The sequence below is a fragment of the Hippocampus bargibanti genome, linkage group LG03 (assembly GCF_051943395.1).
Source record: "Hippocampus bargibanti isolate YZ-2025 linkage group LG03, ASM5194339v1, whole genome shotgun sequence".
In the NCBI taxonomy this organism is placed as follows: domain Eukaryota; kingdom Metazoa; phylum Chordata; class Actinopteri; order Syngnathiformes; family Syngnathidae; genus Hippocampus; species Hippocampus bargibanti.
In genome coordinates, this window is record NC_142736.1 from 29666288 (window position 1) to 29691098 (window position 24811).

The window sequence follows — 24811 nt, forward strand, 5'->3', positions numbered from 1 at the left end:
ATCATAATCATCATAATCTGAATCAGAATCATGGTAATCATAATAATAATAATAATAATAATAATACATTTCATTTATAAGCGCCTTTCAAAACTCTCAAGGACACTTTACAGTCACAGGATATTTTTTTCTGCGGGTTTATGCATTGTTTATGAATTATTTAGAGTGACGGATGAGGATTGTAATGGATTGGATTTGCCTTTATTAGTTTCACAGTGGAGAAATTTACATTTCACAGTAGCAAAGTTTGTCTCCATTTTCTGCCTCTTTTTTAGTGCTACATCCCCCCCCCCCTATTGCCTCAAAATGGCACGGAATAAATTATTTCATCAATTGCAAACATGTATGCTTTCCTCTTCAGAACTATTTGAATCATATTCATAACTGGATGAGTAACAAGAAAGCATATTCTCCGAATCTGAAGCCATTGTTTTGATTCTCCAGCAAGGCAAGACGTCTTGGGGTGACGCCACGAACAAGGGGGCGGGACCTTCTGAAACTGGCCACTTCCGGGTTCATTTTTTTGCAGATTTTGGACACTTTAAGTCATTTTTATTGGTGTTTTGCATTTGACTAAAAATATCATACTTCGTGTTTTGGGCATTTTAGATTCTATAAAACATTTTTCTGATGTCGGTTACGAAACAAAAAAAGTGACATCGGTTGTCCTTTAATACTTTTTCGACAGGGGGAAATTGAGTCCGTAGCTACTCACAGTCGTTGCGAGACCTTTTGTGGCTCAGTGTTACTTCACATATAAGGCGAACCTGCGTATAAAGCGCACGGTCATCTTTTGAAGAAAATCAAGGTTTTTGGGTGCGCCTTATACACCGGAAAATAGGGTAATTTACCGGGTGTCATTTGAGTTACTTTGATCATTTTCTTTATTGGCTTCATATTATATTCATACAAAGAGAACACACTCACACACCATTTACATTATTTCTTCTATTAACCAATCATATTTTAGATTCACTCTGTCCCTTCATGAAGGCTCTGTGATGAGTGACTTTTTCCGTCCTCCGATTGGTTCAGCTACATTTGAGCTCTCTGATTGGCTGAGTTTCTTATGAAAGATTTTATTTATGGTGGAGAATGATGTCGGATGATTAAAAATTGATTTTCAAGGCGCATTTGTCAAGAAAATTGGACTTTATGATGCTAGGTCAACCTGGATTTTTTTTTTTTTTTTTGCGGGGAGCATAGTTAGCTTAGAAACACAGTAGCAAGTGAGCGAGAGTGGCTGTATCCGGATCTCTGGTGATTACGGAGGGGTAGTTATATGGAGATGATGTCTTAAAAACTAAACAAGAAGGGTGTTTATCCACAAACGTAAATACCATCCTTTCTTCTTTCTGGCAAGCTTCAGTTTGTTTATGATGTGATGATGTTATCCGGGGTTGGATTAGCTCATGTTAATACCTACTGAAACCGCGGCTCCAGAACTCTGCGCCCTTTCCTGTTCATCTACTTAGACATGCCTTGTTGTGTGTCATCATGCGGTTTGTATTTAGATGAATTGTTCATGAGAAATGCATATGTACAAAACAAGATTTAAATAAGAGAGAGAGATTGAGAAGAAAGAACAAAGCAAAAAATATCCAAACAACAAGAACATAACAACAGCCTATGACAGCATTACATTTAATAATAATAATAATAATAATAATAATAATAATAATAAATACATTTCATTTATTAGTGCCTTTCAAAACTTTCAAGGGAATTTAAGAAGGTGTTGGTTTTTATCCATAATTGTGTATACTGGGAGACAGTGCTACACACCCTGTGAGAGAAATAGCAAATAGGACAAAGGCAATAAAATAGTTTTCTGTTCAGTTCTACAAACTCTCAGTAAGTCAGGGTGATGCATATCAAATGTTTGACTACCATTTATTTTTCTTCATGATAAACCAAGGCAGTATCGATCCTTATTTTACGCACTTGTCACTTTGAGATTTCTACATTCAATGGATTAATGCTATCATTCATACTCCCAGGCGGTCCAGCAACAGTTATCCAAAAAGGAGATTGAAGATCTGCTGCGACGTGGAGCCTACGGCGCTATCATGGACGAAGAGGATGAGGGGGCTAAGTTTTGCGAGGAAGACATCGATCAGATCCTACAACGGCGCACCAAGACCATCACTATCGAGTCCGAGGGCCGTGGGTCCACTTTTGCCAAGGTGGCACAGCACACCAAGACATTTTATGTGAATAGACGGGGGGATACCAAGTAGGATTGCTAAGCTTGTCTTGTGTTATATTTCAGGCCAGTTTTGTAGCATCAGGGAACCGCACAGACATCTCGCTAGATGACCCCAACTTCTGGGACAAGTGGGCAAAAAAGGCAGACATTGATATGGAGATGGCCAATGGAAGAGTAAGTACACTTGAGTTACAGAATATCAAGATGGGGGCTGAGGGGAATCTTGTTTTGTTTCTGTGAAATGTGGGACTATTGTAGAACCTACAATAGCTCCATAAGTCTCCAGTGCTTGGATTTTTTTTGTGCCATTTTCTTTGCCTTTTTGGCCCATTTCCCATGGAATTATCATTTCCATATTTCAGCAACGTATCATTGGTTAAAAAAACGTTTCTTTTATGTTTCATGGGCAGTGTGGTTGAAAACTGTGTGTCTGTGGAGTTTTTAACATAAAATTAAAATGAAGGTTATTAACGCATTTGCTGCCATTCCCAAATTTATTCGGGAATTGAAAAAGTGTGACGTGGAGCGCCATTCCTGAATTTGTTCAGGTTTTGGTTTTCCTTAAGGGGGGTTGCCGATAAAGCGCTGGTCAGACCTCTGGCAGTGTTTTTGCCGTCCACGAGGGGGCAGCATTTGCCTTTTGTCCATGTTAGCGCTTTGTTACAGCTTCAGCGCTATATAAATCAATGTACTGTATTGTATCTTGTACAGCCGCTCTCATATCAATCTCATATAAATGCAGACCCATATAATTTAGGAATTAACTCTTTATTTTCTGATGAAAGAAGAGAGTCCAAGGTTTCTTACGATGAATGTAATAATTATAAAGCTCAATATTCTGTGGGTCCTGCAATTTGAGTGAAAATGACAAAAACCCTGGCACTGGAGTGGACACATCGTCTGGCAGTGAATGAGTTAAAAAAAATCTAATGGTATTCAACGAAATTCGTGCAATTTCCGACAACCGGTGACTCACAACAACACACAAAATGATTGAAGCTATAACAGAAGTAACAAGTTGTCTGAAAATTCCAAGCCTGGATGTTGTCGTAAGTGCCGTCCTGTCTGCAGCATGTGTACTATACACATGTACTACTACTACTAGCTGTCCATCTTCTACACATGTACAGACTTGCACACAAACTGAAACAAAATATAATTAGGTGGCTTTGTAGTTCAGTGCCACTTCTATGAATATAAATAGCATCTTTGCTTTCATGATCTTTATGGATTATATTCTTCACTATCTGGCCTTTTTAAATATATAGCATAAGAGATGATGTGTCCATGATTAAATAAGCAAAATATTTGCCTGTTTTAGGCATGGGTTGTTTTGATTGATTTTAATTGGACTCGACCTGAAAATAAAAATAAGTCAAAGAATGCCTCAAGGCTTTGCTGTTCAAAGTCGTGCCGTTTAAAACCAAACTCAGCAGTCTTGTTACGCCTTACAGAACAGCCTGGTTATCGACACACCTCGGGTCAGGAAGCAGACGAGGCCCTTCAGCTCCACCAAGGATGAACTGGCAGAACTGTCAGAGGGCGACAGTGACAGTGACGACACCAAGCCCAAAGTCAGACGAGCTCATGAGCGGCCCAGCAGCTACGGACGCACAGAATGCTTCAGAGTGGAAAAGAACCTGCTGGTATACGGGTATGCACATTATATATTATTTGCATTTAAAAGTACTATATTTTCTGGAATATAAGGCACACCTTCAAAGAATGACGTATTTAAAAACCTTTTCCATGAATAAGGTGCACCGCATTATAAGCGGCACCTTTAATGAATGACATATTTTTAAACATTTTCCATCCATAATTTGAAGACATATTTTCTTTAAGGTGCGCCTAATAGTGCAGAAAATATGGTATGTAAATTGCAAACCTGATCGTCATAATTGGTGATGTGTCAGCTGTATGTCAAACCGTATATTCACATTTGTGTATGCATTTAAAGTGTAATTTGGCAGATTGGTAATGAAATACTGCCTCCACAAGTGAAAATACAATCCGTGCTTTTACCTTCTTCCTTATATGATTATTGTTTTTTCCCATTACACTCTGGGCTACATCTTGTGCAATTATTTGCTGTGAGTAGAGTTAAGGTAAGGGACTGATCCGGGCCACAATGTTTTTTTTCTTTGATTGTCTTCCAGGTGGGGCCGCTGGAAGGACATCCTCAACCACGGTCGTTTTAAGAAGCAGCTGACCGACTGGGACGTAGAGTCCATCTGTAGGGCACTCCTGGCCTACTGCCTGGTACACTATCGTGGCGATGATAAAATCAAAGGCTTCATGTGGGACCTGATTGCACCAGCAGAAGATGGCCGCACCAAGGAGCTGCAGAATCACTTGGGTATGTGGACTTCCTAACGGATTTGAACCAAAAGGGACCAAGGATGGACTTTAAACCTTGCGTTCTTTTGCCACGTCAAGGTCTGTCTGCGCCTGTTCCCCGGGGCCGCAAAGGCAAAAAGATGAAGACCCAATCCAGCTCGTTCGACATCCACAAGGCCGAGTGGTTGCGGAAGCACAATCCGGAGCATATGCTCCAGGATGACGGATACAAAAAACACCTCAAGCACCACTGCAATAAGTAAGTTATTATTATTTTTGGAATCTTAAGTCTCTGTTGTATCTTAAAGGACAACCGACGTCTCCGGACAAGTTGTGTCCATAATTTGTAAAATGACTTCTACTGAGCGTATTTTAATAAGATTCCACCGCATATAGCTATATTTTACGTTTTAAGACTCGCGCTGAATATTCAGGAAGTCTTGTTTTTGAGTTGGTGAATCATATGCGTCTTTTTTTTTCGGTCAGGGGCATTCCTTTAGTGACGTCACGTACGGACTCGTCACCAACTCAAAAACAAGACTTCCTGAATATTCAGCGCGAGTCTTAAAATGTAAAATATAGCTATATGCGGTGGAATCTTATTAAAATACGCTCAGTAGAAGTCATTTGAAGCCATTTTACAAATTATGGACACAACTTGTCCGGAGACGTCGGTTGTCCTTTAAGGTTTATGTAAGTATGTTAAGGCTTGTTAAAGTAACCTATACCGGGTTGTACTGAAAAATAAATGTTTAATGAAATATATGCTCTATAAAGAGCTGGCCATGTACAACTAGAGTTAATACTACATATGTTAGAGGGAAAGCAAAAAATTTCGTATGTACCGTTGTTCGTAACTTGAATGTTCGTCAGTCGGGGAGCATCTGTATAGTCAAATGCACTTTTGACTCTCTTATTCTGCGTACCCCCTTGCTTGGGTAATAACGAGCCACTAAAAGATGCACTGTGATCTGACACTGTGCTGATTCATTATCAGACGCAGCGAGCGGTTGAGTGATGGAAATCTTAATGAGACTTCAGGCCCCGGCTAATGGCCGCCATGGATCAGCCTTACTTGCAGACAGAGGGAGAAAGCGGGGCGGTGCCATAGAGACAAAAGCCAAATAGATGATGGCGCCCTGTGTTGAAACAGACCTGCTTTTCCATCGAAAGTTCCCCTTTGTTCCCCCAGTGCAACCGGGTTGAATCCCACTATTGTGCAACACGCGTCGCTCAGGGTTTGCTGACGATGTTGTTTTCCCTCTGGAGGACAGACGCTCCCCGGCGTTTAATAGAAACCAAAGCGAGGAGTGACATGTCAGGCTTAAGCTCTCATGTTGTCACTTGCGACGTCACTTCCCGGTCGTATTGCTTTTTGGCTGGTCTGATGCCTCGGAACGGAGCCGAGAGGGATTCCGCGCATGCCAGCTGACTGTGTCACGCATCTCAGCTGGCTGGCTGCGTGGCGAGCAAGTGACAGCATGCAAATTTATGGCTGTGTGTGTGTGCATGCGTGCATGTGTGTCAATGAGTCACACCGCACGCACTTGCATGGAACCCGACGGGAGAGCGATGACAGGTGCGGTGGAGCGTCGCAGCATCTGCTTGAGTCACACAGGAGTGTCGAGGGTGGATAGGCGTAGCCTACTTAGCATACTTCATTTTTCCCAGGAAAGATGTCAATCTAAAAATGTATCAAATACAGACGCTCCCCACCTTACAAATGAGATACTTGTGAGCGGTCGTTCGTAAGGTAAATTTGTTCATAAGTTGCTTCACTGCTATATTTTGCATGGAGTCAAACACTGAACAGGGAAGTATAAAACACAGACGCTCTAACAGTCGTAAACTAAATACACACCTACTCTAGTACGACGACATATATCCTTAGGTCTTCAGTAAGCCATTACTGAATCTGCTGCAGCGTAATTACTGAATTACGTGCCAGCAGCCATTACTTTTTGTTATGCATCACCCACATACACTACACAGCCAATCATCAGCGAGCTCGGGTGATCGGGGCCTGAACTGATTGGTCAGCATTGGTGTCCGTCGCATAAACATCCGTGTGTGTGCATGTGTGTTCGTCGGCCGGAAAAAGGCGCGCAATACGAAATCTGACTTATAGCATCTCTGTTCGAACATTTTTCAACATACTGTACCCGCAAATATGTTCGTATGTACCGTTATTCGTAACTCGAATATTCCTAAGTTAGGGAGCGTCTATATTTGTATTTGTATGTCCGAACTTCCTGTTTCCGTCAACACTCTGTTCCTGTAGAATTGTCCACTGGGTTTGCTTGTTTTTTTCAGCAGCCCTGACAGTTTATCCATTATAATGTTATCCATGAGAAAACATTCCTGAGTATTGATGGTGTATATTTTTGTTGGGTATTGAACCAGATGGCATGTGTGAGCGAGTGCATACCCGTGCGAGCGCACCGCACGTGCAAGCACACCACACCCTCATTGGATTTTGTGTGGTCAGGGTTTTTTCTTTTCTAAGCGGCGGGCTTTTCTCTTGTGCAGGGTACTGTTGCGGGTTAGAATGCTGTACTACCTGAAACAAGAGGTAATCGGCGACGAGGCTAACAACGTTCTGAACAACGTGGACGCTAGGTGAGTACACTATTATTTCTGGAGACTTTTAAACAACAAAGCTAAGAAATTGATGGGATAAATATTTGATGAGGACAGATTAATTGCACAGTAACGGTAGATGACTAATTTCCAACCCGGAATCTGCTTTGAAAATTGCAATCATTATGCATTAAACACATTTTAATGTCATTAATGCTTGAACATTTGTCTGCAGTTGCACTTTCATAACATTACTCTATCAATTTATCTTAGAATAACACATACCTGAGATTAAACACCCGACATTTTTGGATAAACAAATAAATGAAGACAGACTGAAATATTTGCTCGGAACAGAAAAGAGTTGTTTTTAAATGTCAAATAATAAACCTGTTGAAAGCTCAGCAGTCAAATTTTTTAAGATAGCTATTGAGCTCCACCTGCCGGAAATTTTTATAACTGCAATGCTGTTATGAAAACAAGTGCGAATCGAGAACTATTGTGGTCTTTGGAAAAAACAAGGAAGGCATCAGTATTTATTGATTATTTTATGTCATACTTTTGTAACATGTGGCTTGTTCAATCGCTCTTCCTTCCAGTGAGATCAAAATCTGGGTGCCAGAGCCGGACCACTCGGAACTACCGGCCTTATGGTGGGATACCATCTCTGACAAGTGTCTGCTGCTAGGTGTCTACAAGCATGGTAAGCATATTTTTAATTTTATTTTTATTTTTATTTTTATTTTTATTTTTATTTGTGGCTTTTGGATTTTCGGCTTCAGTTGTTGTTGTTATTTTTATTTATTTAATTTTTGTATTGATTATTTATTTGTTTCTTCATTTATTTACAGGTTATGAGAAGTACAACACCATCCGAGCAGACTCCGCACTGTGCTTCCTAGAGCGCGTTGGCCGACCGGACGACAAGGCCATCGCTGCCGAACAGAGAAGTAACGATTTCATGGACGGGTGCGTAACAAACACTCCAAAACATGTGTAACATTTTTTTGGAAACAACCACATTTGGAAAAGTTTGACAATTTGGAAAGTTTGACAATTTGTGTGCATGTCTGCAGGGATGTGGATGATCCAGAGTACAAGCCTGCTCCAGCCCTGCTGAAGGACGACATGGAGGTAAACATCAGACCTCGGCCAAAGACCAACGTTGTCTCCTTTTGAAAAGGCCGATCAATGAGCACTGACACATCTGCTCTCATTAACTCATTCACTGCCAGACATGTGCAAAAATGTGTCCACTCCAGTGCCAGGGTTTTTGACAATGTCACTTGAATTGCAGGACCCACATAATATTGAGTTTTAGAACTACATAAACATTCAATGCAGCGTAAGAAACCTTAGACTATCTTCTTTCATCAGAACAAGTGAATTAATTCCTAAATTATATGGGTCTGGAGTTATATGAGCTTGAAATGAGGGCGGCTGTCCAAAATACAATGCAATACATACATATTGGTTTATATAGCGCTTGAACAACAGCTAAAGCTGGAACAAAGCTCTAACATGGAAAAAAGGAAAATACTGCCCCCTTGTAGAAGGCAAAAAACATTGCCATGGCCAGCGCTGTATCGGCATCGGAACAAATTCGAGAATGGCGCTCTACGTCATATTTTAAATTCCCGAATACATTTGTGAATGGCAGTGAATGAGTTAATTATTTGAGGTAGATGTTTTGGGTAGGTGTTAAATCCACAACAGTGGTTGGGAATCACTCATACAATTTCACAATTTGGGCATTCGCTGCAAACAAGTATTTGGATAAAAATAATAAATTAATTTTCCATAAGATGTCCCTTTAGAATGAGATTTCTTTCTTTCAAATAAGCATGAAATTTCCCCATAGGATGACGCCTCCTCTCCGGGTGACTTGGTTGTCACTGACAGCGCCGGAGGTGAGTATTTATCACGCCTAAATCCGACACGTTCTTACCATCTCTCTGAAATTCCGCAGACATTAATGAGCATAAATACTTTTCCTCACAACCAACCTCAGACACTGTTTCGGGAGTAGCGAGCGCCCACTGGCCTTCATCTTCCGTGCTCACTGCCCGGCTGAGGCGTCTGATCACGGCCTCGCAGCGTTACACCAAGAGCCGACAGATCATGCATATCCACCAAGTGCAGTCGCAATCGCAGATGCCCATCATGATGTCTGCGCCACTCGTCCCACCACCACCGTCGGACGCACTACTGCTGCCGCCAGCAGTTCTTGCTGATCCGTTTAACCCCAAGATGGCCGCCAAGATTGAACGTCAACAAAGGTGGGACATAGAGATTGGCGGAAAAGTAAATACAGTAAAGTCTCGTTATATCGATATCGGATATATCGATAGTCCCGGTTATATCGATACTATTTCTATGCACGCACTGAGAAAATTACATGCAAACAGGGTCGGATATATCGATAGTCCCGGTTATATCGATATTTTTTCGGACTCCCTTGAATATCGATATAACGAGACTTTACTGTATGCGTACTTAATAATGTTGTATGTGTGTCTGTGTATAAATGTTCACGCCTAGCAAAAGGTGCATTTCGCACATGTTGCATGATGACTCCGCTTTATTCCACGACATACTTATGAACATACGACAATAAATATGACAAAAATATGCATGTTAATGTTTATTCATTGAAATATTGCTGGAATATTTTGGAAATGTAAATTTCACAACGTTCTTTACCATTCTTTACCATTCTTTAATATACAAATAAATAAATACATGGATAGATGTGTTGATAGATAGATTAGACAGCTAGCTAGCGCGGTAGGTAGGTGGATGGACGGACGGACGACTAGATGGACGGATGGATGGCGAGATGAACGACTAGACGGACAGATGGACGGCTGGCTAGACGGACGGATAGACGGCTAGATGGGCGGATAGACGGACAGATGGACGGATAGATGGCTGGATGGATGGAGAGATAGATAGCTAGCTAGACGGATAGTTAGCTAGCTAGACAGATAGACGATTAGATAGCTAGCTAGCTAGATGGATAGCTAGCTAGCTAGACGGATAGACGATTAGATAGCTAGCTAGCTAGATTGATAGATAGCTAGCTAGCTAGACAGATAGACGATTAGCTAGCTAGCTAGCTAGATGGATAGATAGCTAGCTAGACGGATAGACAGTTAGATAGCTAGCTAGCTAGACAGATAGATAGATAGCTAGACGGATAGATAGCTAACTAGATAGACGGATAGACAGCTAGCTAGGTAGATAGGTAGATGGATGAATAGAAAGACAGCGAGCGAGATGGATGGATTGATATTGATAAATAAATAACCATGTAATTAATTCCCATTTTAGCAAAATGTTGATTTGTAATTTAAGAGGCATATAATGTGATAAATAATATATTTCAAAATAAAGTACAAAATGTCTGAATTGTCAATGATAAGGTTCAGAATGGCATTTTAGTTACTTATAGCATCAAAACTGTACCAAATGATTTCCATTGTTCGCAGATGGACCAGGAGGGAAGAAGCCGACTTCTACCGAGTGGTCTCCACGTTCGGCGTGGTCTTCAACCCCACGCTGGGATGCTTCGACTGGACAAAATTTCGAGCGATGGCACGTCTGCACAAGAAGACGGACGAAAGCCTGCAGAAGTACCTGTGCGCCTTCGCCGCCATGTGCAGACAAGTTTGTCGGCTTCCCCCCAAAGAAGGAGGTCAGAGGTTACGTCCACTTGCCTATATGGCGCTAACTCCTCTTTGGATTTAACGTGATTTCCCGTCTCTTTTCTCAGACTCTGCAGTGGACTCATCCCTCAATATCCAGCCCATCACGGAAGAACGGGCGTCACGTACCCTATACCGGGTGGAACTGCTGCGCCAGGTGAGGGAGCAGGTGCTTCGCCACCCGTTGCTCTACGAGCGCCTACCGCTGTGCCAGATCAGCTCCGACTTACCTGCATGGTGGGAAGTCGGAACCCATGACCGGGACTTGCTCATTGGCGCCGCCAAGCACGGGGTGAGCCGCACGGATTATCACATCCTACGGGATCCCGATTTGGGGTTCATGGCGGCCCAGCGCAACTACAGCCAGACAAAGGCCATGCCGCAACAGTCGCTAGGATTCGCGCCGCTCCTGCAATCTCAGTACCAGGCATCGGCATCTGCCGTGGCAGTTCCACCCGCTGTACCCAGGGACTTAGAGACCGGCGTGGTCAGCCCTAAAGTAGAGCCCCCATCAGTCGGGGAGGAAACCAAGGAGAAAGGGAAGGACAGTTGGAGTCCCATCCGAACACAGGAGACCCTCGCAGGGGTCGCGGCAGGCAAACCCGAAAGCGAAGTACAGATGGTGGCAGCAAGGACAAAGCCCCTCACCCCCAACTCGTCCGAGAGGAAGCCCAAGAAGGCCAGCAAGAGGAGCCGCAGGGAGAGGCGGACCTCAGGGACCGACTCGGACGGCTCGTCGTCCAGTTCTTCATCGCGCTCGTCCTCATCTTCCTCCTCATCCTCTACTTCCTCGTCCCACTCCGGATCCAGCTCTTCGTCGTCTTCATCGTCCTGTTCTTCTGGCTCTTCGTCGTCATCTTCCTCTTCTTCTTCGGATGGCAGTGACATTGAAGAAGAGGATGGGAAGAAGAAAGGTGAGAAGACAAAACTTGGTGCGGTAACAAAATACAATTTGGCGACATGTTGTCGGCAAATTGGAACGCCAAATTACTCAATCATATCATATCTACCAAATTGCCCTCACAATCTCAATAATTAGGAGACACATGAAAATTTAAAGACCAACACCCTAAATGCAAACATTTCTATTAAAACAGCTGTATTTCGGTGATTCGAACAGATTTCTTTTTGGTAATTGATAAGATTGGAAAAACTTTATTTGTCTCAAAATAGACAAAATTGGACTTTAGCAAGCATCATGGCACTTGACAAGCTTGATTTGCGTTTGCGGGCCGAATAAAAGGATGTGGCGGGCCAGATTTGGCCCACGGGCCTTGACTTTGACACCTGTGATTTAAAGTAAGCAGATCACGGTGTCAAATTTTGATCCATTATGATTATTCTGAGGAGAAAAAATTGCAAATTGCTAAAAGTGGAAAAACTATCCGGACACAGGAGCACAGGAACTAATTACTGTCATTTTTTTCACTTATTCACACAGAAAAGATACATGAGACTTTTACGAAAAAGCTCCTAACCTTATGTATGTGATGTTTCTAGTGCCTGCCGCTCCAATCGTGAAGGGCTTCGACGAGGACAGCGTGGCATCATTAGGCACCGCGCACCACGATGCGCAAGACCCCCACTCCACGCAGAACGGTGTCACCAACAGCGCGCCACATACGTTCCACGCAGGGGGCTACATGCTCGCTGCCTCCCACTGGCCGAAGGTAAGCCGACGTCCAGCTTGACAAGAGGAGCCATTTTGTGTCTGACGACTGCGTTTTTCACATTCAGGACCGGGTCATCATCAATCGTCTGGATAGCATATGCCAGGCGGTGCTCAAGGGCAAGTGGCCGGCCACGCGTCGCGTCTACGAGCCCGGCTGCCCCGTGGCATCCTTCTACACCACCAAGCTCTTGGACGGCAGCCTGTGCGAAGACCCCTCTGCTTCGCCACAGGGGTCTAAGGTGACCGAGCATGTTGCGGAAAGCAAGGAGTTCTCAGTAAAGATGAATGATGTATGTTGATATTTGCCGTCTTCGCCTCGTCTGCCCGCCCTCATCTCCGCCGGCCGCCACGTTGGGCATGTCGCTCTGATTTTCTCGCTTTGTCTTTCTTTTGGGAGTGAGCTTTAATTCTTCTCGCAACGGGAGAAATATGATAAAAGCCCTTTCTTCTAGTTTTCCTACGCGCTTACTTGGAATTAGGCCCAAAGGACACCATTACGCCCACGATGAAGGTTCCTTCGCACTCGTAACATTTGTACTTCTCCCTCTTTTGGCTTTCAATTACTGTTCGATTAATTCTGCATACTTGGCACTGTCTTGTGTGTCAAGGTGTCTCAGTTGCACTATTGCGCAAATAGCACAGGCACTCACAGTGGAACCTCAGACTGGTTTACAAATAGGTATAAATAAATATAAAAAAAAATATTTTGTATAATACATAAAATTGGAAAATAAGATTTGACCCCCCCAAAAAAAATTAATAAAAAGGTATTTCCTTTATTTTTCTTAATTTTTTAAAGAAAAAAAACATTGTTTTTAATTTTTGGCTCAAATCTTAAAATAAACCTTTTTTTTCTTGTGAACATGTTCCAAAAATGTTTTTTTATTTATTTTTCTAAAAAAAAAAAAAACGTTTTTTTTTCTACATTTTTATGTATTTATTTTTTGGGTCAAATCTTAAAATTTTTTTTTTGGTGAACATGTTAAAAAAATGTTTAACCCTCCTATTATGTTGAAAAAAAATCACATTGATTATATTGTCGGTCATTTTAACCCGTATGTAAAAATCCACACAAATACTACTACTACTACTACTAATAATAATAATAAATTTAATTTATAAGCGCCTCAAGGTCACTTTACAGTCACAGGATAAGTCTTTCTATCGGTGAGCAGCGGCAGCCACATGCGCCAGCGTTCACTCAACCCGGACGTTAATAGATAGAAAGCGAGCTAGCCAGCTAATAGAGAGCCATCAGCTAGCTAGCTAGATAGCTCTATAGCGAATAGCTAGCTAGATAGTTAGCTAGATATTTAGTTAGCTAATACACTGAATGTAATTATTAAATACACAGATAGTGTACTGACTTATTAGGTTATAGGTTTCTCTTTTTTTATAGCTGCCATACTATTGTTTTTTGTGATGAGGTTTGCCTCATATTATCTTTTACATTTCATTATGATAATAATGCAAACAATTGTAAATATATTGTGCAAATGTTCTTACTGTGACTTCATCATTTAGTTAAAATCTTCAAGTCAGCATTGTTACTTCCAGAACTACACGCATAGACAATTATTATTATTATTATTTTTTTTTTTTGCACTATATGCCCGACAATGACAAATTCCTTAATTTTCAAAACAGTCAAATAATAGGTAACATCAGCAACACCTGTTTCTGAGATGTTATAAACATACTTAAAAAGTGAAACAACATATTTTCTATCCCTTTGGGATATTTTGGAACTGTTTTGAAAAAAGGAAAAGAAAAGGATATCCAGTGCTTTAGTCAACACAAAAATAGAAACGGGTCAAATTGACCCCTTAACATAATATGAGGGTTAAAAGAATGATTCCCCAATTTAGTTCTCATAGGTATACAAAAAGAAACAAAAACACAGAAAATAAGAGAGGAAACATTCGCTAAAATGAACTAAAATATCTACGGTAGCTAGGAGAAAAAAAAATAACGGACCTTATGAAATGTATAAAAATTGTGTAACTTTGAATTCATGTCCAAAAATAAATTAAAAAATTAACATTTATTGGAATTTTTTTCAAAAAATGGCACTAGTAGACCAAAAATATTACATATGAAAAAAACACGTGAATACATTTCGCAGAATCAGTGCGGCATTGACAAACAAAAGTGTCATGGCATAAATTAATTCCAGGCTCACACCATCTGGATCACCAAACCTTTTACTGTGTACATATTGTCCAATTCAAGAGCTTTTGAAGTTCCACTGTGTGTTATTTGTGTTTTTCAAATATTGCATTGGCGCTATGAAATAACCTCTTTGTAATTAACCTGTAGGATGTCACATATTTATCCCATAAAAATAGTTCACCAACCTAAACGTGTGGCTCTTTGCAGCAGGAGGGAGGTCTCAAGTTGACCTTCCAGAAACAGGGGCTTCCTCTAAAAAGAGCCCTGGACTCGGAGGAGGCACCCCAGGCCCAACAGCAACAATATCTAGCTCGGCTGCATGATCTACAGAGTGCCTCTGACACCGGGCTGGCCGACATCACCAAGCCGCAATGCAGCTTCCAGACCGGTACGTACAATAACCGCCACAACCGCTCGTTGCAGGGATTTATTTCTTGGAACCTTCAGTACCTTCAGGTCTTGCTGGCACCATGAGATTGAATGGCGCTCTGGATAGCCAGCCAGTGGTGAAGAGGCGGCGTGGGAGGAGGAAGAATGTGGAGGGAATGGATCTGCTCTTCATGAATAGGACTCAAATTCCTGATCAGGTACCTCAAGGACCAAATGTGATTAAAAAACCAGCCAGACAAATACCGTATTTATTAGAGTATAACGCACAAAATTTTCTACCTAAAAAAAAAGAACTCAAAGTTTGGGTGCACGTTATAAACGATTTTAAAAATTAGCATATACAGTAAAGTCTCGTTATATCGATATCGGTTATATCGATAGTACTGCTTATTACGATACTATTTCTATGAACGCAAGGAGAAAATTTACATGCCGCAGGATCGGATATATCGATAGTCCGGTTATATCAATATTTTTTCCGACTCCCGAGAATATCGATATAACGAGACTTTACTGTATATTTAATGCTTTATTCCTTCCAGAAGGGGGCAACATTTCAGAATCAGAATCATCTGTATTGCCAAGAATGTTGAACACACAAGGAATTTGTTTCCAGTAGAACACGCTGCACTAGTATCATCATCAAAAAATTGCAAAGAGGCACTATACAGTTCTTTTTAGGTTACTGTTTAAAGAGTTAATAGCTTGGGGGAAGAAGCTGTTTAAATGTCTGCTGGATTTGGTGCGCATGGATCGGTAGGGCCTGCCTGAGGGGAGTCGCTGGAAAAGGTGGTGGGCAGGGTGCGGAGGTTCCAGTAGGATTTTCTGTGCCCTTGTTTGGATTCTTGCAGTGTGCAAGTCCTCGAGAGTGGGTAGGGCGGTGCCAATGATTTTTTCATTGGCTATTATCCCTTTTTTTTTTTTTTTTTGATTGTTGATTACCATTTCTTTAGCTATTCTTCATTTCCTTTCATCACCCACACTGAAACGTGAGTTAAGCATTGCTGTTTTGCACAATTACCAAGATCCAAAGTTTCGATTCAGTGTTCATATTTTAATTGATCTACTGATAGCAGAGAAAAAGTGAAACATGATTTTTATACCAATTTTTAATTGAAAATGAGGTGCACGTTATACACGTGTGCACATTCTACTTGAATAAATACGGGAGTTGCTATTCTTTTAATTGGATTGGATCAGCCTTTTTTAGTCTCACAGTGGAAACTTTTACATGACACAGCAGCAAAGCTATGAAAGAAAGACAAAAAGAAAGAAAGAAGTAGTAAAACACAATACCTAGCGGCTGTAAAGGCAGTTCTAGATGAAAGAGGAGAGGATCAAAGCGTCCTTTTCACTAATGGATCCAGGATGTCATGGTGGAATGTGCATGTCTGCTACAAGCTAAATGTTGAAAGCAAACACGAAGCTGTCGCATCCATTGACGAAAAGAGATTGTATCACATCTCCTATCCCATGTAAATCCACTTCAATCCCAAACCGCGAGAGACTCAGACTGTCCAACAGCACCGACCTTTCCGCTGAACAAAGCGGGGCTGTGAAGATGCTGTCCATTACAGGCGCAAAAAAGCACAATCGCCCCAGAGCTGTCCAGCGATGACAGTCAAATGGCACTGACATTGCTCCCAATCAAAAACAGTGCTGGCATATTCGTGCTGCCGAAAAGGCTGCTCCGCAGTCTCCTTCATAAATGTCGTGGCCAAAAATGCTGTAAAACAATCCGTATCCATTCCACACGACTCACAACAACTCAAAGTGACAAAAGAAAACACAAAAGCAACAAAAAAACGAAGGCTCGTGAGAGCACTTGCTACCGGCTGCCTACCTGGGCGCCATCTTGGACTTCTTTTTTCCTTCTTTTTGTTCACTTGGAGTCCAAATCCCTGTAAAATAAATAAATGACTTTTTAACGTTCATCCTTACATTCATGCAATCTAAAAATCTATAATTTTGGCTCATAGATAGGCATATGCAAACCGATTAATTTTCTCTGTGCGTGCGTGATGCGAACATTCTGTGCTTTCAGTACCGCCGTCTGAGGGCTCAGCGGTGATGTAACAGAACCTCACATATGCTTCCAGGGTGTTACCGGGTGGGGCGGCATCGGCCAAGTGGGCATGTCTCCGATGCCAGGGTACAACCACCAAACCTCTGGGCCGGGCCCGGAGGACATGGACAGCAGAGTCCCGGTCATCAATCTCAAAGACGGTACCCGGCTGGCTGGAGACGACGCTCCCAGGAGGAAAGATATGGACCAGTGGCTGATGGAGCACCCGAGCTTTGTGGCCGACACAGGCGCCTTCATCCCTGTGAGTTATTGGACACATTTATAACTCATTCACTGCCATTCCTGAATTTATTCGGGAATTGAAAAGCGTGACGTGGAGCGCCATTCCCGGTTTTCTTGCATGGGGTTGCGGATCAAGTTCCGGTCAGACCTCTGGCAATATTTATCCCTCCCACGAGGGGGCATTTGCCTTTGGTACAGCCTTCCACTGTAGATAACTTTAGAACCAAATACGCTTGACAGAAACTAAGCGCTTAACTCATTCACTGCCGTTCCCGAATCCCGAATTTAATCGGGAATAGTAAATATGACGTAGAGCGCCATTCCAGAATTTGTTCTGATTTTTATTTCTTGGGGGGAGGGGCGATAAAGCGCTGGCCAGACCTCTAGAAATGTTTTTTCTCTTCCATGAGGGGGGCAGCATTTCCCCTTTTTCCATGTTAGCGCTTTGCTCCAGCTTCAGCTCTTGATCAAGCGCTATGCATACTATACATATAAACCAATATGTATGTATTGCATTGCATTTTGGACAGCCGCCCTCATTTCAAGCTCATATCACACCAAACCCATATAATTTAGGAATTAACATTTTTTTCTGATGAAAGAAGACAGTCTAAGCTTTCTAACACTGTTTTGAATGTTCACGTATTCCTAAAACTCAATATTCTGTGGGTCCTGGAATTCCAGTGACAATGACAAAAACCCTGGCACTGGAGTGGACACATATTTGCACATTGTCAGGCAGTGAATGAGTTAATGTGCTTCGATGTTGTCCTTTTTTTGTTTTTTGACGTGTTTGTCTTGGTGCGCAGGGAGTGAACAAGATGCCTCTGCAGTTCCACGTTCAGGACGGGCGACCCAAGCAGAAAAGGCACCGCTGTAGGAACCCCAACAAGATCGATGTGAACAGTCTAACGGGTGAAGAGCGAGTGCAGATCATCAACAGGAGGAACGCCCGTAAGGTGGGTGGTACTTTATACATACAATGAGCCACAAAATAATGATGAATACTGCATTTTGTACATTGGTTTAATTTTGATTTGTTTAAAATGTTATTTTATGTGGATTTAAAATTTTAGCAATACAAAAAAAATGGATAATACAGTCAAACCTCGGTTTTCGAATGTCTCGGTTCTCGACCAATTCGGTTTTTGACCAAAAATGTTGTTTGTTTTTTATTTTATGCCTTGGTTTACAACCAAAAATCGGTTATCCACCAAACTGCGTACACCTGAATGCACCACTTGACTCCCCTCCGCTTGCTTATACGTCGCGTCACATTTTGTCCGACGCATTATCCTTATGTAGCGTTCCATTGTGAGCAGGCCTGTTTGTATTGTTCAATCACGATAAAAAATAAATACATAATATAAGCAGACATTGATTTTAATAGGAAGTGTTTCGATTTTCAACCAAATTGGATTTTGAACAGGTTTCTGAAACGGATTATGGTCAAAAACCCAGGTTTGACTGTATTCTGTGCTATATGAATCATAACGCAAATGTGTTTTCATTCAGTCTAAAAAGAGAAGAGTAGGATTTAATCTTGCTACAATAATCTTTTTTGGAATGGTTTTCTTTTTCGTTGCGAGAGGTGTCATGATTTGCTAGATGGTGGTGGTTGTTGACCCCATAAATCCAGGCAGGAGAGAGGAGCAGGTTGTATTTGACGAATTGTATTAAATAAAGTCAGTAGGAACAGAATCTCAAACAACAAAGTCATCAGGACAGAAATGTCCAAAGTAGCAAACAAAACCATGAATAAAACATGACAAGATGAAACAAACTTGACAGGGTGAAACAAACAATGACCCGACACTGAATTGTTGGACCGGGAGTCCTTTTAACTGCCGCTGATTAAAACACCTGTGCAGCTGCATAGGTGTTTTAATCACAGTGCCACTCGTTGTCCGCAAACCGAAACGTAACGAGGAATCGCAATTTCCTAGTATCCCCTTGACATCTGCTGTATTTTTGGCTTCAAGGTCGGTGGAGCTTTTGCGCCTCCTCTCAAGGATCTGTGCCGCTTCCTTCAGGAGAACCCAGAGTACGGCGTCCCACCCGAATGGGCCGACGTCGTCAAACAGTCGGTGAGTCAGCGGAAAAAAAGGGTCGACTGTGTTTTTTTTATGTATTTTTTCGTAGTTAGTAGTTACTTCGTTATAACTGTAGGCAACTTCAGGCAAGTCAGTGACAGAGATGTTCGGTCGGACACTGTGAACAAAGGCTCGAGGAAGATTTTCTTTTACTACCCGGCAGGGGATGCAGCCCTCTGCCATGCTATTTATTGAGAGTATATGCAAATTTAAGTGACACATTAGCAAAACATAGTCTTCTTAATTTGAATAGCACACCCATGGACGTCCCAAGCACCAACAACTATAATACAACAGAATGTAGACATTTGAAATGACAACCGACATCACTTTTTTGTTAACTGGCATCAGAAAAACATTTTATAGCACCTAAAATACCCAAAACACGCAGTAAGATATTTTTAGTCAAATGCAAAACACCAATAAAAATGACTTAAAGTGTCCAAAATCTGCAAAAAAAAATAACCCGGAAGTGGCCAGTTTCAGAAGGTCCCGCCCCCTTGTTCGTGATGTCACCCCAAGACGTCTTGCCTTGCTGGAGAATCAAAACAATGGCTTCAGATTCGGAGAATATGCTTTCTTGTTACTCATCCAGTTATGAATATGATTGAAATAGTTCTGAAGAAGAAAGCATACATGTTTGCAATCGATTAAAGAATTTATTCCGTGTCATTTTGAGGCATCAGGGTGGGAAATGTCGCACCCAAAAAAGGCAGAACATGGCGACAAAGCCGTGTGAGGAATTAATCAGCCCATTTCCACAGGCTGATTAATTCCTTACATGGAGCTTTGTCGCCCTCTTCTGCCTCTTTTTGGTCCTACACGATGTTTTCAGACCAAAGTACAGCAAAATGCATTGACGTGATGGGAGGACTGCTACAATGTGTCTTTTTTTTTCCGTCAGGGGCGTTCCTTCAGTGACGTCACGTACGGACTCGTCACCAACTCAAAAACTAGACTTCCGGAATATTCAGCGCGAGTCTTAAAACGTAAAATATAGTTACATGCGGTGGAATCTTTGTAAAATACGCTCAGTAGAAGTCATTTGAAGTGATTTTACAAATTATGTACACAACTTGTCCCGAGGCGTCGGTTGTCCTTTAAATGAAAGATACAAGAAGTAATGTTTTAACCGGAAAATGTTCCAAATACTTTCCCTCTTTCAGGGTTACCTCCCAGCGAGCATGTTTGACAGGATCCTGACTGGTCCCATCGTTCCCGAGGAGGTGAGCCGGCGAGGCCGACGTCCGAAGAATCCTCTGGTTAAGGCGGCGACGGCGGCGGCGATGATGCCTAACTCGACGGCGGCAGCAGCGGCGGCGGCGGCGTCTTCCGCCCTGGGCCTCAACCCCCTCCTGGCCAACGGGCTCCTGGCGGGCATGGACCTAAGCGGCCTCCAGGCCTTGCAGCAGAACCTACACCTCACCGCCGGCCTCATGGGCCTTCCCCCCTCGGACGCCGGAAACTTGGCGGCGAGCAACCTGGCCGCCATGTTTCCCATGATGCTCTCGGGCATGGCGGGGTTGCCCGACCTGCTGGGCGTGAGCGGCTTGCTCGGGAAGAATGAGGAAGGAGGCGCGGGCGGCGGAGGCTCCGAGGACAAGGAGATGGGACTCGGCGGCGGTGGCGCCGCAGGAGAACCGTGCGCCCTCAGCGGGGAGCGGACAAAAGGCGCCGACGTCGCCGCTTCCTCCCAAAGTGCCTCGTCCACTTCCACCCCTCCTCTTCCTCTCAACCCTTTGTTGCTGTCCAGCATACTGTACCCAGGGATGCTTCTCACTCCAGGCCTTAACGTCCCCGTGCACAATGCGCCGCCTGACCGCACGCCGCCTCCTCTTCCCACTCCTCCCCTTCCTTCTCCTCCTCAAGCACCCGCCGTCAAAGTGGAAACTTTGGAAGACGACGATGACGACGACGACGACGAGGAAGAATCGGGAGAACCCAAAGACAACAGCGGGAAAGCCGAATCGTCTTCATCCGAGTCAGGGTCCTCTTCCTCTTCCTCCGAAGACTCCGATTCCAGCAAGGACTGATGGAATATTCATTTATTTATGTACCGCCTTCATACAATTGTATTCATATATTCACATTTACGTGGATCCCCTCATCGACCGCCACCTCTCACCCTCCTCCCAGCACTTACGATTTCTTTACATGTAAATAACTAACCAAATCGTTGTGTCATTAAACCAACAACAAAAATCAAAAAAACCTACATCGACATTTATGGACAAGGTAGCGTCTTGTTTCCTGACATATTTGCATGTCGGATTTGAGTAGAAGTGTCACCTTGTACTTTTTAAAAAGAAGAAAAAAAGGACAAGAAAAGAAAAGGCATTATTCTAATTATGATGAAGTCTGGATTTTAAGTTTATTCTTAAAACAAATGCATCGAGCTGTACTATTGATATATTTTCAATGGCGACGTTAATGATGTAAATAAGGCACGCTTGCTTTGCAGATCATGCGGATGTGAGCAATAACTCGGGCAGCTAACGAATGTCACTCAAGCTGTAGAATCCGTCACGCCCCCACAAAGAAAAAATGCTTTTCACTTTGGTCCTGTCATTCATTTGCCACTGTATTCATTTTATTATTAATTTTTTGTACAGTGGGCTTATGTTTTATTTAGCACTCTGCCTCCCATTTGAAAGATCCCTTCCGGTGTCGAGTTTGCATGTTCTCCTCGTGCTTGCGTCTGCCATGACTCCGGCTTTCCTCCCTAAAACGAGAATTTTAGGTTCATTGAAGACTCAAAATTCCAAATCCATCGCCGCGAATATGAATGCATGTCCACTTGCACCTTGTGCATCAAGCGCCAGGGAAATTATACCCGGCCCATCGCACAAAAAAAAAAAAACCTCTGAAAGCCTTCTTGCGCATCTGCTCTGCCAAAATCCGATCTTCTTGAAGATTCCAAGAGCTTCCTGATCGGTAGCACCTCCTCTTCTTCCTATTTCCAAGCCCCACCCATCAGCCACTTTTTCGATCGCACAAGCACAAAATAAAATGGCTTTGATTATCGTAGGACACGGCCGTGCCACATTTAGATAGCATGTTAGCATGCTAGCTAGCTCGGGCAAGGGCTCGAGCAATCTTGCTACTCATGCTATTTTTTGGGGGTGTGGGTTCATTTGTTTTATTTTTAATTTATTATTATTTTTTTTGCTACAGCTTAGATTTAGAAGTGCCCTTATCTTGTACAGTGATACCTCGGTTTACGAACCCCTTGGCTTACGAACTTTACAAACGTTAAATTTATGAAAATTTTATCTTGGCATACGAACTTTTTTCGTACACGGAGCTACCTCAATGAGTGATGTGTCGTTCACGAACGAGCCGTTCTTCTCACAACAAAATGGCAGCCGATTTTTTTTGGTCCTCTATTCCCCGCCCTCAGTCTTCGGTTAAAGCCATGTGATTGGTCAAGAACGGAGCAGTGAGGGGAGGTGGTTTAAACATTAAAGAGACAGGCAGACAACAGTGAGAGAGTTTCAACTTTGATAGTTCAAAGGCAGAGTGTAGACTGCAAGGTTAAAATATCCCATCAATCAGGCTCCACAAACAACCCGCACAGGCCATCTGTACACTTGATGCAAAAAGTTATCAACCCAGCTAAACAGAACACAACTGATGATGAACTAGATCCAATTATCACAGAGAAAGCACCTACAAGGGATCATTCCTCAAGATCGTGAAAGAGGGTTACGTTCCTCAAGTGTTTAATGCTGATGAAACCGGCCACTCCATTCCATCAAGCCATCAACGACCATCACAAAGGTAAATAAAACGACTTGATTATACAGTACAGTTTATTTCTTTAATTATAATACCATAGCACATTTATTATACATAAAATAAGATATATTTTGTGGCTTAGAAAATTAGAAAGTAGAAAATTATGTTTTATGGGGACCTGGGAACGGATTATTCTCATTCTAATGGTTTCCATTGCGAAATTAATTTTTGGGATACACACTTTTCGCCTTACAAACTCTGGGAACCAATTAAGTTCGTAAGCCAAGGTATCACTGTACATCTGCTTTTCAATCCTGTTTTTAATGTTTTTGTTTTTTTGGGTCTACCTGTTTTTGTGAGGTAGTGGGGGCGCCAACACTGGAATTTCAACAAATCTGAAGTACCTTTGCCGACCTCTTGTGGACTGTTAGTTCATCAACACTCTTGATTGTGGCCGCCTCTCCGTTCTCCTATGGTCAGTGAACGCACCTAGACTGAAACGCTTGCTGTGATTGACACACAATATGCTTTTTTTTTTAAATTCCTATTGTAGTGCTCTTATACATATGTGACGATTATGGTACAATCTTACACGCACACACTACTGCTGTACAGGAAGGTATCATCCATGTCATCACTGAGACCACATTTTGATTTCCACAAGCTTTGCGCTTTGACGATATCCAGGTGTCACCATGGTCAGTTGTCTTATTTTTTGAGTCATATTTTGTGCGTTCTTTCGCGCTTTGTATAGTCAGACTAATTTCATGTATTTGAGAGGAGGAGGAAAAAAGGCAGGGAGGAGGGGGGACGTGTCTTAAAAACACACACACAGACACAAAAATAAGAGTCATTTGTAATTTATTGGATTACTTTCTATGAAGTTCTATAGAGGAAACTGAGGTTTAATTATTTTTATTAAACATATTCTTCTGATGATCCATCAGTTGTCAATTTGTATGGGCTCTGTTTGTTTTTTTTTTTTTTTTTTGTATTTGTGATTCTATTTCTGTGTTTATTTCCAGGCGGTTTATTTAGTAATGATTGGTTAAAAAAAAAACACTCCCTCATACCAATTTATCATATTTTCCAGTGTGTGAGGCACACCGGAGTATAAGGCGCACCCCCCCAGTGAATGGTCTATTTTCAAACTTTTGCCATATATGTATAATCCTGATATAATAACTGGATGAGTAACAAGAACGCATCTTCACCGAATCTGAAGCCATTGTTTTGATTCGAGAGCAAGGCAAGACGTCCAGTACTTTGTTTGGTCTGAAAACTTGTGTTGATCCGTGTTGATGGAGAAATTAGAAGGAAAACACATAAATAACGCAATGGTGAATCATTGTGTGTTGCACCGAGCATCTATTTGATATTCGCTGACAAAAATTCTAAGGAAAAAAATTAGCCCGTTTCCACGGAGCTTTCTCGCCATCTTCTGGCTTTTTTGGGTGCTACATTTCCCCCCCAGATATCTCAAAATGACGGAATAAATTCTTTAATCGGTTGCAAACATGTATGCTTTTCAGAACTATTAGAATCATATTCATAACTGGATAAGTAACAAGAAAGCATATTGTCCGAATCTGAAGCCATTGT

The 24811-nt window shown here is 42.2% G+C and overlaps 1 protein-coding gene across 6 annotated transcripts in view; it reads left to right on the forward strand.

Moving 5' to 3' along the window:
- chd9 (chromodomain helicase DNA binding protein 9) overlaps positions 1 to 24163 on the forward strand; it is a 76388-nt gene extending 52225 nt beyond the window's left edge. For 3 of the 6 annotated variants that reach the window (XM_088992988.1, XM_088992993.1, XM_088992992.1), the window contains 21 exons: positions 2001 to 2186; positions 2273 to 2383; positions 3664 to 3863; positions 4369 to 4568; positions 4649 to 4808; positions 7079 to 7168; positions 7729 to 7832; positions 7981 to 8098; positions 8206 to 8263; positions 8991 to 9039; positions 9141 to 9408; positions 10621 to 10826; positions 10905 to 11750; positions 12337 to 12506; positions 12574 to 12798; positions 14888 to 15068; positions 15128 to 15267; positions 17170 to 17397; positions 18188 to 18337; positions 19361 to 19465; positions 20638 to 24163. In XM_088992988.1, coding sequence (XP_088849114.1) covers positions 2001 to 2186; positions 2273 to 2383; positions 3664 to 3863; positions 4369 to 4568; positions 4649 to 4808; positions 7079 to 7168; positions 7729 to 7832; positions 7981 to 8098; positions 8206 to 8263; positions 8991 to 9039; positions 9141 to 9408; positions 10621 to 10826; positions 10905 to 11750; positions 12337 to 12506; positions 12574 to 12798; positions 14888 to 15068; positions 15128 to 15267; positions 17170 to 17397; positions 18188 to 18337; positions 19361 to 19465; positions 20638 to 21504 — 4662 coding nt within the window. In that variant the 3' untranslated portion in view covers positions 21505 to 24163. The remainder of the gene's footprint in view (positions 1 to 2000; positions 2187 to 2272; positions 2384 to 3663; positions 3864 to 4368; positions 4569 to 4648; positions 4809 to 7078; positions 7169 to 7728; positions 7833 to 7980; positions 8099 to 8205; positions 8264 to 8990; positions 9040 to 9140; positions 9409 to 10620; positions 10827 to 10904; positions 11751 to 12336; positions 12507 to 12573; positions 12799 to 14887; positions 15069 to 15127; positions 15268 to 17169; positions 17398 to 18187; positions 18338 to 19360; positions 19466 to 20637) is intronic. The other 3 variants (XM_088992989.1, XM_088992990.1, XM_088992991.1) reach the window with 3 other exon arrangements.
- The last annotated feature ends 648 nt before the right edge of the window (positions 24164 to 24811 follow it).